General features: G+C 49.6%; 5 protein-coding genes across 5 annotated transcripts; 2 read left to right on the forward strand and 3 right to left on the reverse strand.

Moving 5' to 3' along the window:
- Positions 1–59: 59 nt before the first annotated feature.
- On the forward strand, positions 60–1,139 carry BU24DRAFT_475496 (uncharacterized protein; the record flags this gene model as incomplete). The annotated part of the gene is made up of 3 exons (XM_033532905.1): positions 60–892; positions 1,031–1,068; positions 1,135–1,139. The coding sequence occupies 3 exons, from the start codon at positions 60–62 to the stop codon at positions 1,137–1,139; spliced, it is 876 nt and encodes a 291-aa protein (XP_033376870.1).
- A 49-nt stretch (positions 1,140–1,188) lies between these two features.
- On the reverse strand, positions 1,189–3,959 carry BU24DRAFT_497969 (GMC oxidoreductase; the record flags this gene model as incomplete). The annotated part of the gene is made up of 10 exons (XM_033534318.1): positions 1,189–1,750; positions 1,833–2,004; positions 2,072–2,317; positions 2,366–2,439; positions 2,496–3,331; positions 3,384–3,448; positions 3,497–3,650; positions 3,707–3,796; positions 3,848–3,882; positions 3,942–3,959. The coding sequence occupies 10 exons, from the start codon at positions 3,957–3,959 to the stop codon at positions 1,443–1,445; spliced, it is 1,998 nt and encodes a 665-aa protein (XP_033376871.1). The 3' UTR covers positions 1,189–1,442.
- A 5,023-nt stretch (positions 3,960–8,982) lies between these two features.
- Positions 8,983–10,456, forward strand: BU24DRAFT_97961 (alternative oxidase). Its single transcript, XM_033534863.1, has 3 exons — positions 8,983–9,394; positions 9,453–9,765; positions 9,834–10,456. Exons 1-3 carry the CDS (start codon positions 9,136–9,138, stop codon positions 10,342–10,344), a joined length of 1,083 nt encoding a protein of 360 aa, XP_033376872.1. The 5' UTR covers positions 8,983–9,135; the 3' UTR covers positions 10,345–10,456.
- Positions 10,239–11,191, reverse strand: BU24DRAFT_381870 (uncharacterized protein). The gene is made up of 2 exons (XM_033524749.1): positions 11,138–11,191; positions 10,239–11,078 (listed from the first exon to the last, which is right to left on the reverse strand). The coding sequence occupies exon 2, from the start codon at positions 10,859–10,861 to the stop codon at positions 10,568–10,570; it is 294 nt and encodes a 97-aa protein (XP_033376873.1). The 5' UTR covers positions 10,862–11,078; positions 11,138–11,191; the 3' UTR covers positions 10,239–10,567.
- BU24DRAFT_468951 (Acylphosphatase) lies at positions 10,862–11,223 on the reverse strand (the record flags this gene model as incomplete). The annotated part of the gene is made up of 2 exons (XM_033532564.1): positions 10,862–11,078; positions 11,138–11,223. The coding sequence occupies 2 exons, from the start codon at positions 11,221–11,223 to the stop codon at positions 10,862–10,864; spliced, it is 303 nt and encodes a 100-aa protein (XP_033376874.1).
- Positions 11,224–12,710: the final 1,487 nt, after the last annotated feature.

Below are 12,710 nucleotides of genomic sequence, written 5' to 3' on the forward strand. Positions count from 1 at the left end.
TTTCTGTCACAATACCTTGTCATAGTATTTGAAGATCCTGCATTGATAGTTCAAACAGCATGTCCTATTTCAATCCAAATTTCTGCTTTGCGAACTCGCGCACTCGGACAAATCAAGACCGGAAAGATTCTATGCCTGAACATGATCCTTCCTCGTCCAAGATTCCAGTTGATGAGGATAGTAAATGTAGATCACCGACACCAATACTGACCAGAGAAAGGACCTTGTATGCATGGGATCCATGGTCGCCAACAACTCCGCCTGACGATATAAACGTAGAATACAGCACTCCTGTTGCCGTGCAGAACTTATCTCGCAGATCACACTCTCTTCGCCAATCCTACCTCTCCCATGAACCCATCCCTGATCCCCATGCCTCGCAATATCCATATCGTAGACACAGCCTTGGAGATCTCAGAAGCCCCTCTCCCTTTGCATCACCGACCTCTTCGCCTTCCCCCAAAACTCCTGGTCTACATCGTAGCGAGGCACTCAATATCACAGACCTCCAACGGCAAGTCCGACAATTGACCGACCTACTTTTTCAAACTCTCGATGCCTTTCACTATACACTCGACAACGTCTCCGACGCACCACCCTTCCAACCCATAACTGCAGGCCGTCACCGCATCTCCAAAGCCCAGCGCCGCGACATCGACCAAGCACTCCAAGCCCAATCCAAAGCCGCAGAATCTAACACAGCAGAGAAAGGAACTGGCAAGGAGTCGGCCCATCCGATGCCCGTAGACGACTCCCCGACGCCGTTCTGCCAGTACGGCGATCCGGATCGGAGGAGGAGGCTCACGGAGCCGGATGACGACGTCGAGAATCGTGCTTGTAGGAGGCATAAGGTGGATTTTGGGGCGGAGTGCTGCGATCAGCCTGGGAATCCGTATGTGTGATGGTGACGATAGAGGATGGTGAGGGTCGCGGTTATGTGACGTTTCTTGCTTTGACTATGAAGTCCAGGTAGAATCATCAAATATTCAAACTAGAAACTTGTTCGGAGATGCTTACCAGGTCACAATAGTAAGGGGTGGGTTAAAAGTAGTGTTCGTGATCTCAACAGTGAGTCGATTCACATTAGTTTCGCGAGGGTACATTTGTAGAGTCTGAGTTATGATTCATTTATAGCTTAAAATGGCTTTACTGTTTTCTTTCGTTTTCGTGGAGTTGGTAAAGACGGAGCTTAACACCAGCACCTTCATATATAGCAAAAGTCACCACCCAGTACAACATATTTGACAGCTCAATAACATGTTCCGCCCGCTTGACTTCCGAAAGAGAAAAAGAAGAGATCATAAGAAGACATCTTACTAAAGCACATCATCATCATCATATAATGTAAGGAATGACTAGAAGCAAGACACATTCTCGTTTCCCTCGTTCCCAAGCCACAATCTCGTGTTTACACAAGGGCAGGCAGTCTGACAAACTCCCGCCTACAAGCGCGACAAGTTGGCGATCTCGCGAGGAGCATGGTAGTTCGGAACCTTCATGTCGAGGGCAGAGCCAGAGTATCCGAGGTCCTCGCCCGTCAACACGGCGCACTTCTCGCCGATGAGCAGTGCGGTGGAGTACGTGTTGCAGCCGACGTTGTCAGGGCAGATGGAGAGATCGGCAACCTTGAGGCCCTTGACGCCGTGCACGTTCAGGCGCTCGTCCAACACGCCGTGCTTGACGATGGAGTTGCCCTCGCGAGGTGCCATCGAGCACGTGCCGAGGGAGTGCCATGTGGTCTCGACGTGACCTGGAGGATTGGCGTCAGCGGAGGGTTCAAAAAAAAAGTTGCTTGTTTTGCAGAATGTAATACAAGGGGAATCAAAACTTACGCTTAACCCAGTCTTCGATGTGCTTGATGTCCTCTTTGGAATACTTCAAGTCCTCGTACACATCCTGCTTGTTGGAAGACAAGAAAGTGGGCTCGGGAGCGCGTCCCTTCTCGACGGGCGAGCTCCACGATCCGTGCTGGATACCCGCGGTGAGGTTACCGGGGAGGGCATACTATGACAACAATTAGTCCACCACACGTGTAAAATTTCAGGTTGTTGGTATAGTCTTTTATACATACCGCGTTCGTGGTGGCCAAGTCGAGATCCTTCGCCCTTGCGGGGCTGTCGAAGGCGTAGAATGGGTGCATCGACTGCACCTCACCAGCGTACGCATCCATTCGTCTGGCAGTCTCTCGAGACTTGATGTAGCCCCAGACCATGGGTGCCATGTCTCGCTTGTCGTTCATGAATCCGGCATCGAAGTCGGGTGCGTCGTACGGGTTCGGGGAGACGATGTGAGTTGAACCACGAGAGAATGGATATTCCTACAACGATCAGTACGCCTATTGTAATCAAATTGATGTGAGACTTACAAGGAAGTGGAACATGCTGAAGAACTTGCCCGGAGGAAGAAGCATATGGTCACCGAAAAATCCGGCAATGACAGCTGAGTTGAGATGTCAGTTTGGGTGGTCAAAAAGTCTTGAACGGGCTACAACTCACAGTAGTGCATGACGGGCTTGTCGGGCTTGTCCTTGAAGTAGCTGTCCCAGCCTGACCTGAATTCAGGGCATGGCCAGCTGTCCATCTCCTTCAATTCCTCTTCCGTGGGTCTGATCTTGACACCGGCCTCGATGCCATTGGTGGCAAGGGGACCCGTTCCGTTGGTGTTCCACTGCTGGAAGACCTGCTCTTGAACCTTGGGGTCGCCACGGACAAAGTCATCGAATGACTCTACGTGTGGTTTGGCGCGGTAAACGGAGAAGGTAAGGTAGTGGTCCTGGAAGTTCAAGCCGACACCTGGGAGGTCGACAAGAGGCTTGACACCCGCCCTGCGGAGCTTCTCGGGGTCACCGATACCGGATCGCTGCAGGATCAATGGAGAGCTGAGCGTGCCGCCAGAAACAATTATTTGCTTGCGGGCGCGGTATGTCTTCGAATGCAATTGGTTGGGGTGGAGTGGCTTGGTCGGGACGGTCTTAACACCGACAGCTCTTCCGCCCTCGATGATAACCTTCTCGACCTTGGTATTCACGGCCAAGTGGAGGTTCTGGTGAACAGCTCGGGTGCTGTGGACGTATCCATGGGCAGAGTCACTGCGCCTGCCAGTGTCGCGGTTGATCCACTTCAGCCAGTGCTCGGCGCCGTGGCCAGTCACGAGATCCTGGAGATCGTCTGTGGTCGGGATACCTTGCGATTCAGAGGCGCGGAGGAAATCTTCCTTGATGGGATAGGTGTAGTTTCCGAAAGATACCTTGATGGGGCCCTCAAATCCGTGGATGTCGCGGTTATTGCAGGATCGCTGGTAGGTCTCGTGTTTCTTCATGAGGGGAATGAGTCTGCTCGGCGTGAGTCTCCAGAACTTTAGCTTCAAATTCAAGATACACTTACTCCTTTGTGGTCCAGCCCTTGGCTTGGAAATCATCGTAGTCCGATGCTGAAGCACGCGTGTACATCTGCCCTTGTTAGCCACCACAACAAAGCTCCAATTATACCGTGCTTACCATGAAATTGATGGAAGATCCTCCTCCCAAGATGTGGGCACAAGGCACAACAGCCCTTCGTCCATCGAGCCATTCCGAAGGCCTAGAGTAGTAGAAGGACGCAGTCTTGCTGTCCAATTTCATGTTTCGGGGATAAATCCCCGGTCGGAACACCCTGTAGAACAAAAGGTAAGCAAGAGAGATATGGAGCTATACATAGTACAAGCTCACCATGGGTTATTCAGGTTGTTCTCTCCACCTTCGATCAAGAGGACCTGAAGGTTATGATCGAGGTTGGCAAGTCGACCGGCGACCACGCATCTGGACGAGCTTTAGTCGGATTCTCTCATGTGCATCATGTCTTTCTCTTACCCACAGGAGCCTCCACCACAGACGATGATGTCGACCTGTATCGCGTCAGTCAAATGAAAAGTAGATGCACGTCGCTCAATCAAGAGCTGTTTACCTCGTCCGGAATCGTCATGATGGGTACACAAGTATCTGAAGTATATTTCTGTATTGAAGCAGAGCAATTGTAACCACAGTAAGAAGTAATTGAACTGGGCCTGAAGGTCAATTCACAGCGACCATGGGTTCTTTAAACCGCTGAACCCCGCACGCTTTGATATGATCGGTGGGAGGGATATCCGTCACCTGAGGCGACGTCTACTTGGGCCTCTCCATCAATCTCGGCCGCACATCCTGCCCTCTGCATGCGATGCTGAGGGGATCTGTACGCGTTATTTCCCAAAGAGTGAGCGCGATTGCTCTCGAACAAGCCTAGCGGGCGTAAATGACCCTGAAAGCCCTATGTTTCTAGAGAGCAATTGGAGCTCCCTCCGGCAACACTCATTGCCTGGTTGCGGATCCGCAACGAAGCTTTGCTCTCAGATGTTGGACATGAGGCAGTGTCCTACATCTGATTGGCATGGTGGATCCGCAGAGGGTGGATGGCATCCAGAGCGCCGGGCTTGGATAAAGGGTGCAGCTGGGATTGGCGCTGCAGAGGCCGCATGAAGAAAGCGGAGAAGAGCTACAGAAGTCTGCATGGATTGCTCAAAAGGATCGCAGGTTTGCGGAACCGAAAATCTAGTCCCTCTCAGGGGCTCTTGGGGCAGACGTCAGAGGTGCAAGTACACCGATGTACAAGCTTCTTATTCCCAGGGATGCTCGTCTAGTTGTTTGAGACTCGGCCCAGTTCCATCCGGATCAGAGCGGCTGGATGGGATTGTGATCGTGGCCATGAGTTGAGCAAAGTAGATGGGACTGTTTCTCTGATCGACTTCAATGACATTGTGAGGTGCATATTCTTCGATATAACCGCTGTTGTGCTACAGTCGACCTAACTCCTGGGTATTGAAGGTATCAATCATCTCCCAAACACTGTGCTGTCAGTGCGGATGCTATCCGCATTAGCTTACATCCAGGGTGGGGGGCGAGGGAGGGGAAATGGGGCGAAGTATATGCAGACGCGTTCATTTAGAGAAAGTCTCGTACAAAGTGTTTGTACGGTCTACATGATCGCGGTGGACTCGGCATGTCTCCAGTATGTGGAGTGTGGATGAATGAATGGGCGGTACACACGGATGTGGGGTGCAGTAGCCTGAGGGGAAACGCGTGGGCAAGCCGGACGTCCGTCTTACTTTGGTCGCTTTGAATCTTGGCCGTGATTTGACAATCCCTTGATGGAGGACGTTTTTGTAGATTCATGTACTGTATCACATACTTGCAGCATTTGCTAGACGTATGTAGTCGTAGTGGTGAATTGACTAGACTACTAGTGCTGATGCTACCAATAGTCAACGGGGACAGGCGAAAGTGGGGCTGGCCAAGTTTGCGGGGGAATCGAATCTTTGCCCTCCGGCCGAACATCTCGACGTCCATCCGCAGGATCATTCAGAGTTGCATACGAAAACTCAGGATCTTTCTGATCGTCGTGCAGTTGCGGCTCTCTTAGTTTTGCACGGAAAAACTTCATCTGGTCGATCTTTATCTGCTTAAACTCATCTTTATCGCACTTCTCGATCTTGTCAATGCGGGTGAGGACTTGCCATGTCGGATACTTACTCCAATGCCTAGAAATAGGCCCTGTCCTTGTCATCCTACGTACATCGTACGATGTACAGAACTGCGCTAGCCGGCAATAAAAAGGTACTTGGGAGTGACTCGCAATGCAATGTCAAAGAAGCTGCTTTCCATTAGAGGACCGTCATTATTGGCCAAATAGCTCGAGTGCAGACGCGAAGGAACCTGCTGAATGGCTGGACTTGGGACTTGTTGTTTCTCCGGATGTATACTTTGTACACTCCAGGTCTCGCTCTTGCGGATCGAGTATCTTACCATTTTGTTATGTTCTTGGAAATTCCCTCAGTAGGTTGCAACGTCAAGCTGCATATGATTCACACAATGGCTGGCTGTCTCTGTGCTATAACATACTCGGTGCCATGTAGACGGCCGCACATCTACCTTTGAAACGCTTTAGGTTCTTTTACTTGGTGTTTCAATGCTTCTTCTGCACGAGGCCGTCCGTATCAACAACCTTGAGGTCCTTCTTAATCCTTCTTCAATCTAACACGACCCCGTCTCTCAACCACGAGCTGTTCTTCTGCCTTCAGACTAATGAACGCGGTACGCGTCGGAAGCGTGCATTCATCGTTCATGGTATCAACGGGGAATTTGCCTACAAGACGCCAAAGAATGAATTATTGACCAAGTGACCAAATCAACACTAAGATCGGCAATGGCTGAATAGTGCCACGTGGAAAGGCAGCCCGTTGTAGAGCCGGTGCATCATCCAGCCACCATTCGGTCCGTCTTTTGTCTTCGAAATCATCGAGCTTAATTAGTCTGAAGTAACAGTTACAACGGATCGTAACCCATCGGCGGAATTAGTACTGCGCTGTTACATAAAGAAACAACCCGTGGAGAGCTCCAATCTTTCCTCGAGAGCAATAGCTGTGACATGGAAGACGCTTGACGAAAAGTATGGTCATTTTGGAGTTTTGACTGCTAAAGCCGTCGCATTGGTCCACGAGAAAGGGTCGATGGAACTTATAAACATAAGTAATAAGCTTGTGCATAAAGTCGGCAACATTTGCTGATTCTCGCGGCGCTATATGTTTCGACTTCAGTTTGGATAGAAAACTCATACCGATGAATCTTTTAGCAACGATCCCTCACCGCCAGATGTTGACAACCTCCAACTAGTCACCAGGGCTAGCCGCTACACTTTCTATATTGGCCTGGCCTTACAGAATGGGAAAACATTTGTGTTTATGAGGAGAGATAGCGAATTGGTTCCAGCCAAGGCCAATTTCCGGACCGATCCGACCTGTTGCACGAGTTACAACGAGAGATTACTGTGAGCGTCGATACAAGACTGACCAAGAGGTCGCTGCAATAAAAGACAAGATGGAGGATCTATATTTGATGGATCACGAGTAATATATGGAACCAAAGCAGTAGGAGCCCGCAATCAGCTGGCAGAATGTTGGCTCTGATGCTGTCGACTTCATGCGATCGTGACGACAATTTGTGACGACAAATATGTCTATGAATTGGCGCATAACCTGATCAAACAAAAAAACAATCGGAGTCACCACAACCAAAATTTATGTCTATTACAATGCTTCCGCCATTACAAGCGATATATCCCCATATGTATGTGTTGTGTTGCTTCTGTTATACCAAAGTCTAAGTTGCGAAAATAACCAACGATTGTGTTAGTATTTCTGGGGTACTTCAGGTACTCCCTAGGTAGTCACCTAGAGCCTAACAATAGAAGTACTTGTTATTCCAACATCAATGTACTTCGCTCTGCTTGGCTGACTTTCCAGCTAGTCCTCGAACATTGACATTCAGAAGGATAGATTATGGCTACTACAGCTCATGATCTTGAAATGGACCTCTTCAATACTGCCAGAGTTTGCAAATATCGCGATGCGCCAAGGGCACTATCCATCTTTTCGCATCTATATCCGAGTCATTATTACCTGTTCAATCGGCCTCTACTTTGGTTGAAGTCTGTTCAATCAGTCACTAGGAAGAATTTCTCGATAGTGTCAAAATCTGCGGCATGGGTCCACAGTATGCCCACGTCCAGGTGAAAACGAAAAAAGTCGCTAAGTACCGTGAATCACCTACACCTAAATCGCGTTCTCAAAACCTTTCTATCCGCAGGATAAACAGCAAAGCCATCCCAATCCCACCGGTCTCATATAAAGCACAGACTTGCTCATCCCACTCGCCTTTCCAGAAAGGAGAGCACGTGGAGAATCGGCTTCATCGGCATCCAGAGACCTCCGACTGATGCCGTGAAGAAATCAAGGTTAGAGGTGGTGCCCGGCGAGGAATTATGGAGCATTGGATACGAGACCGTGGCCCACAATTTCGAAGAATTGAGGCTCCGGGCCATTGCTTGCGTCTGAAACGTCCTCTATGCTTCGTATTCACCTGGGTGAAAACGCATTCTATTAAGCATGTAATCAACACATATCGTTTGATGCAACTGCAAGGACGGGAACTAATGGGTAGCTAGGGGAAACTTTGTGCAATGCGCGAAGGGATATATGGAGATCTAGGAATTTCCTGAATAGGCTTATTACGGGAGAAATGCAGCACAGCAAAGATCCATGCGCGACATCTAATTTGTTCTTTTTTTTTAATTTTAGCAAGTATTTACGTCACACAGGAAATAGAAATCGAAGCATTCACCACCAAATACGTTTGTGGTTGTTGTTGAGGATTTTGAGTATATATTTGAGTTGATGTATAAGCTACACGTAAAAGAATAGCGAGCGATGTAACAAAACCACCCGACAGTTAACTTCTTCTCCCACGGAGTTCAATTGTTTGAACAATGTTTCAATATCAATAAGAAATTAAGCTTTTCCGAATATCCTAACTATGGAACAAAAGTGTCGTAATCAAAGATTCGAAATGCTCAGGTGCCACGCAGGGAATTCACATCGAAGAACAGGAGTCGGCGTTGACCGAGATGCCGACGAGGAAAAGTCGGAGGCGAGTGGGAGAGAATCCTTTTTTTTGGTGGATGACTCGGACCTCACAACCCGAACAATTCTCGTACTGCGAGCCGCTCCTATTGGACAATGGCAACGTCAGCCTCAGCCCTATGCTTTTCTTCGCTATTGAGTGGATTGCCGCTTGGTTGCCGTCTGCCGCCCAACGGCTTCTCGTCGTATCGCGTAAGATTGATTTGTCGATTATTCTTGGATTTCCCTACGCCAATGGGTTAAGGCCTTCAGCCCTAGGGATCCAATGCCATTACATAGCCTACGGTGGTGACTACGACGGATTCCGAATTGGGTATTGTCGGGTGGGTGAGGAGTCTTGAGGGACCTTTGTTCGTCACAGGCACGACTCAGCTCGGACTAACCCGAGTACCCAGAATATGTCTATGACTCTGCTTGTGTAATTCGTTTTGTTGTATTATGTATTCCGTAGTGTATACATATAAAGCCCCGACGCTGACTGTCGCCGTTCTTGCCTCAGTCCCAGTACGCCTTGTGCGACTTACCATCTACCATCTACTATCGATTCAGCTCTACTACTCTGTCGACCATTCACCCTAACACCCCCCCTCTATCCATTACCCTACCAACCTCCAACCCTTTCCACTCAACAACAATAAACCAAAATTCATGATCTCAACAGCTGCTGCCACGAGGGGATCAATTGCTTCCAAGCAGGGTCCAACCCTCCTACTCAAATCTATCAATGGCTTGACCGCATCATCAAGGGGCCTCCGCCCTTGCTTCGTCCTCGTCCAGCACACGCAACTCACACCCACGAGCCGGCGAAACTTCACCTCCTCTCCTTCCCACCCCAAGATCACTGAATACTTCCCGCAAAAAGAGACCGAAAAGGTCAGGAAGACGGAAGCAGCATGGCCTCACCCAGGTAAGCTTACCGCCCGGATGTCCACATGCATACAGGCGCTGACCCTCGTCAACTACAGTCTATACCCCCGAACAAATGTTGGCTGTGACGGTGGCGCACCGCGAAGCGAAGACGCTTTCCGACAAGGCCGCTCTCGTCGCCGTTAAGGTCCTCCGATGGGGTCTCGACTTCGCTACTGGCTACAGGCACGGCAAGGCGACCAAATTGGGACAGAAGGACCCCAAGGCCGCGTTGGAAAAGTACGGGATGAACGAGGAGAAGTACATGATGCGGAATGTGTTCCTGGAGAGCGTGGCCGGCGTGCCGGGAATGGTGGCGGGCATGTTGCGACATCTGCATTCAATGAGACGGATGAAGAGAGATAACGGATGGTGAGTGACTTCGTTCTAGGCCGGACCAAATGATGTAGCAGAGAGACTAACGAAGATGCCATGTGCAGGATCGAAACACTGCTCGAAGAGAGCTACAACGAGCGCATGCACCTCCTGACCTTCCTCCAAATGTCGAAGCCAGGAATCTTCATGCGCCTGTTCGTCCTCGGCGCCCAGGGCGTCTGGTTCAACGCACTATTCCTCGCCTACCTGATCTCGCCACGGACGGTGCACCGATTCGTCGGGTACCTGGAGGAGGAGGCAGTCGTGACCTACACCCGACAGATCAAGGACATCGACGCGGGCCGCCTGCCCAAGTGGGAGAAGCTCGAGGCCCCGGAGATCGCGGTAGACTACTGGAAGATGCCCGAGGGCCACCGCACGATGAGGGATCTGTTGCTGTACATCCGCGCCGACGAGAGCAAGCACCGAGAGGTCAACCACACGCTGGGCAACTTGAACCAGACCGAGGACCCGAATCCCTACGTCAGCCAGTACAAGGACGCCGGGAAGCCGCATCCGAGCAAAGGATTGGAACACCCGAAGCCGCTGGGTTGGGAGAGGACCGACATCATCTAATTTTCGGACGGAGAGAGAGAAGTTCTTTTATTCACTTTTCACTGACATGGTTATGAGGCATTATTGGCGTTACTTGATATCCTCCACTCATAGACGGACAGTTCACTTGAGAGACAGACGAACAAAAGCGTATTTGGGCCTGGCGTTTCCATAGCGAGTCATTAATCCCGGAGAGGGTCATCGATCGCTATTCGATACGACAAAGACCCCTCTAGTTCTTCTCCTAATTCAATTCGATTCGGTTCGATTCAACTCGATTCGAATCGAGTAAACATTTCATATTTGAAATTTCCGTTTTCGTGTGACTGACATCTCTTTCCTTTGTCAAACTGGTTGCGCAGTGAAGATACAGACGCGAGCTGACGTCCAATGCTCTGCTCGACATCACCGAGCACCGAGTCATCTCACTCCGACATCTGAGGACATAGCCACGCATGCAACCAAACACACACCCACCCACTCCTCTTAATCCAGTCACTCCACCCTTCCCGAACCACAAAACTTTCGTCTGATCCATTCACTTAACCACAAACCCCTCCTCCCCACCTTTCGAATCAATATCATCCGTATTCACCGACTTCACGCTCGCCGCCTCGGGTCCCTTGTACAGATGCGGCACGAAGTCTTGGATCTGTCTCTCGCTGCCCTGGGCCTCGCCCCGCACGCTGCCGTCCGAGTGGTTCGACACCCAGCCCGTCAGGCCGATGCTTCGTGCTTGCCGGCTTACGAAACGGCTATATGCGTGTGTCGGTTAGTTGGATGGGTGAGAAGAGGGTGAAGGGAGGGAATGTACCGGAAGTTTACGCCTTGGACTTCACCGACGACGTGGAATTTTATCTGCGGGATGTGAGGGCCAGTATGAGTGGGGATTTCTTGCATGTTTGAGGATCAATGGATGGATGGGGGAGTGGTGACTAACTCGTTGATTGGACATGTTGTATAATTTGTACACAGGTAGCTGAGATTGATATTTATATAATGTGTTGTGTTTCCAATTCGGTCTTGATGAAATGAGGTTCGTTGTTTGGTGGCTGCGAGCGAAGTATCTGGATTCTGGAGTCGGTGGTATTGAATGGAATTGGTACTTGTGATTTTGTCCACCTGAGCAAATTGTACAGATCACGTATGGGTCAAGTGCTGGTGTTCGTATTGATTTTGTGAAGGTTGTTAGGATTTAATAGTCATTATGGTCGTTAACTAATATTTGAGGTTGATATTAGGCGCGGGGACGAGGGACGAGGGACGAGACGCGTGATGTCATTGTGATCCATCCCTGTCCGTCGAGCACCTCCTGTCACCCATCACATGTAACTATAATGGAAGACAAAGAGAAGCAAGTTCTACGAATAGATTCTTCACTATCCAACCCGAATGCGTGTATATTTCCTTGGAGGCTTTTCATAAATTAGAACGTACAGTGTCACGAGTGTGTCGTAGCTAAGCCTAATTGACCAAGTCGTGGGAGCACCTCATCTGTAATGATAACTCGTACTTGGCACTGAGCGGAATTAGCCCCAGGATTACCCCTTTACCCTTTGCCACTATTGCAGTACTGGCAGAATTCTCTACGAGACTACGAGACGGGTCTGAGACAAAAGAGGGAAGCTTTGCATGCATGCACGCATACATGCAGAGACAAGTTCGAATGTCGTGCAGAACGCAGCCCTAGAGGGAGGGACGATGTTTTTACGTGCAGACGGCGGGAGACTAAAATAGCTTCGTATGGGGTAAGAAATAGAATCGGAATCGAATGCTACGAGTAATGAATTAATTAAAGTGAAGCTTAAGGGGATTTGCTGTTGGGTTACTGTGTCCTGTACTCGAAGTTAAATGAGGTCGAGATGGATTGGATGGATTGGATGGGATGGATACGGAGCGGCAGGCGGAGGTGCCCGATCCGATCCGACAGCTTCCATCCATGCTTCCATCCTTCCATACCCCCTTGATCATGATCGTGATGAGAATGAGATTGATTATGATAATAAAGCCCAGCCCTCATCATCGCAATCGCAATGCAATACCTTGATAGTGACATATTCGGGGTTATGGCATATTGCCGTATAATCGAATCAAGATGCTGGGGTATGACCTGTATGGAGAATGACCAGTCATGTACGGAGTACATCGGAAGTCTTTCCCGATGTCTCGGGCTCCTTCTGGACGTACCAGTACAAACAGGTACATGATAGATACACATATATTGTCGATCAGTCTCATATGTAAAACCCGTCACGAGGACACCATTGAATGGGAGTCGTCGTGATGATTTGTTTGTTTGTTTGTTTTTATCATTAGTTCCGTAGGTGCCTAGGCCGGAGGTTCGAGAATGAAGTTATTGGGACGCTAGTTTTTAATGGCGGGAGAGG

The sequence above is a fragment of the Aaosphaeria arxii genome, assembly GCF_010015735.1.
Source record: "Aaosphaeria arxii CBS 175.79 unplaced genomic scaffold BU24scaffold_18, whole genome shotgun sequence".
Taxonomy (NCBI): domain Eukaryota; kingdom Fungi; phylum Ascomycota; class Dothideomycetes; order Pleosporales; genus Aaosphaeria; species Aaosphaeria arxii.

Coding starts and splice junctions, on each gene's coding strand:
- BU24DRAFT_97961 (XM_033534863.1), top strand. CDS start 9,136: ATGATCTCAACAGCTGCTGCCACGAGGGGATCAATTGCTTCCAAGCAG. Junction 9,395..9,452: donor AGCAGCATGGCCTCACCCAG/GTAAGCTTACCG, acceptor CGTCAACTACAG/TCTATACCCCCGAACAAATG. Junction 9,766..9,833: donor ATGAAGAGAGATAACGGATG/GTGAGTGACTTC, acceptor TGCCATGTGCAG/GATCGAAACACTGCTCGAAG.
- BU24DRAFT_381870 (XM_033524749.1), bottom strand. CDS start 10,861: ATGGATCAGACGAAAGTTTTGTGGTTCGGGAAGGGTGGAGTGACTGGA.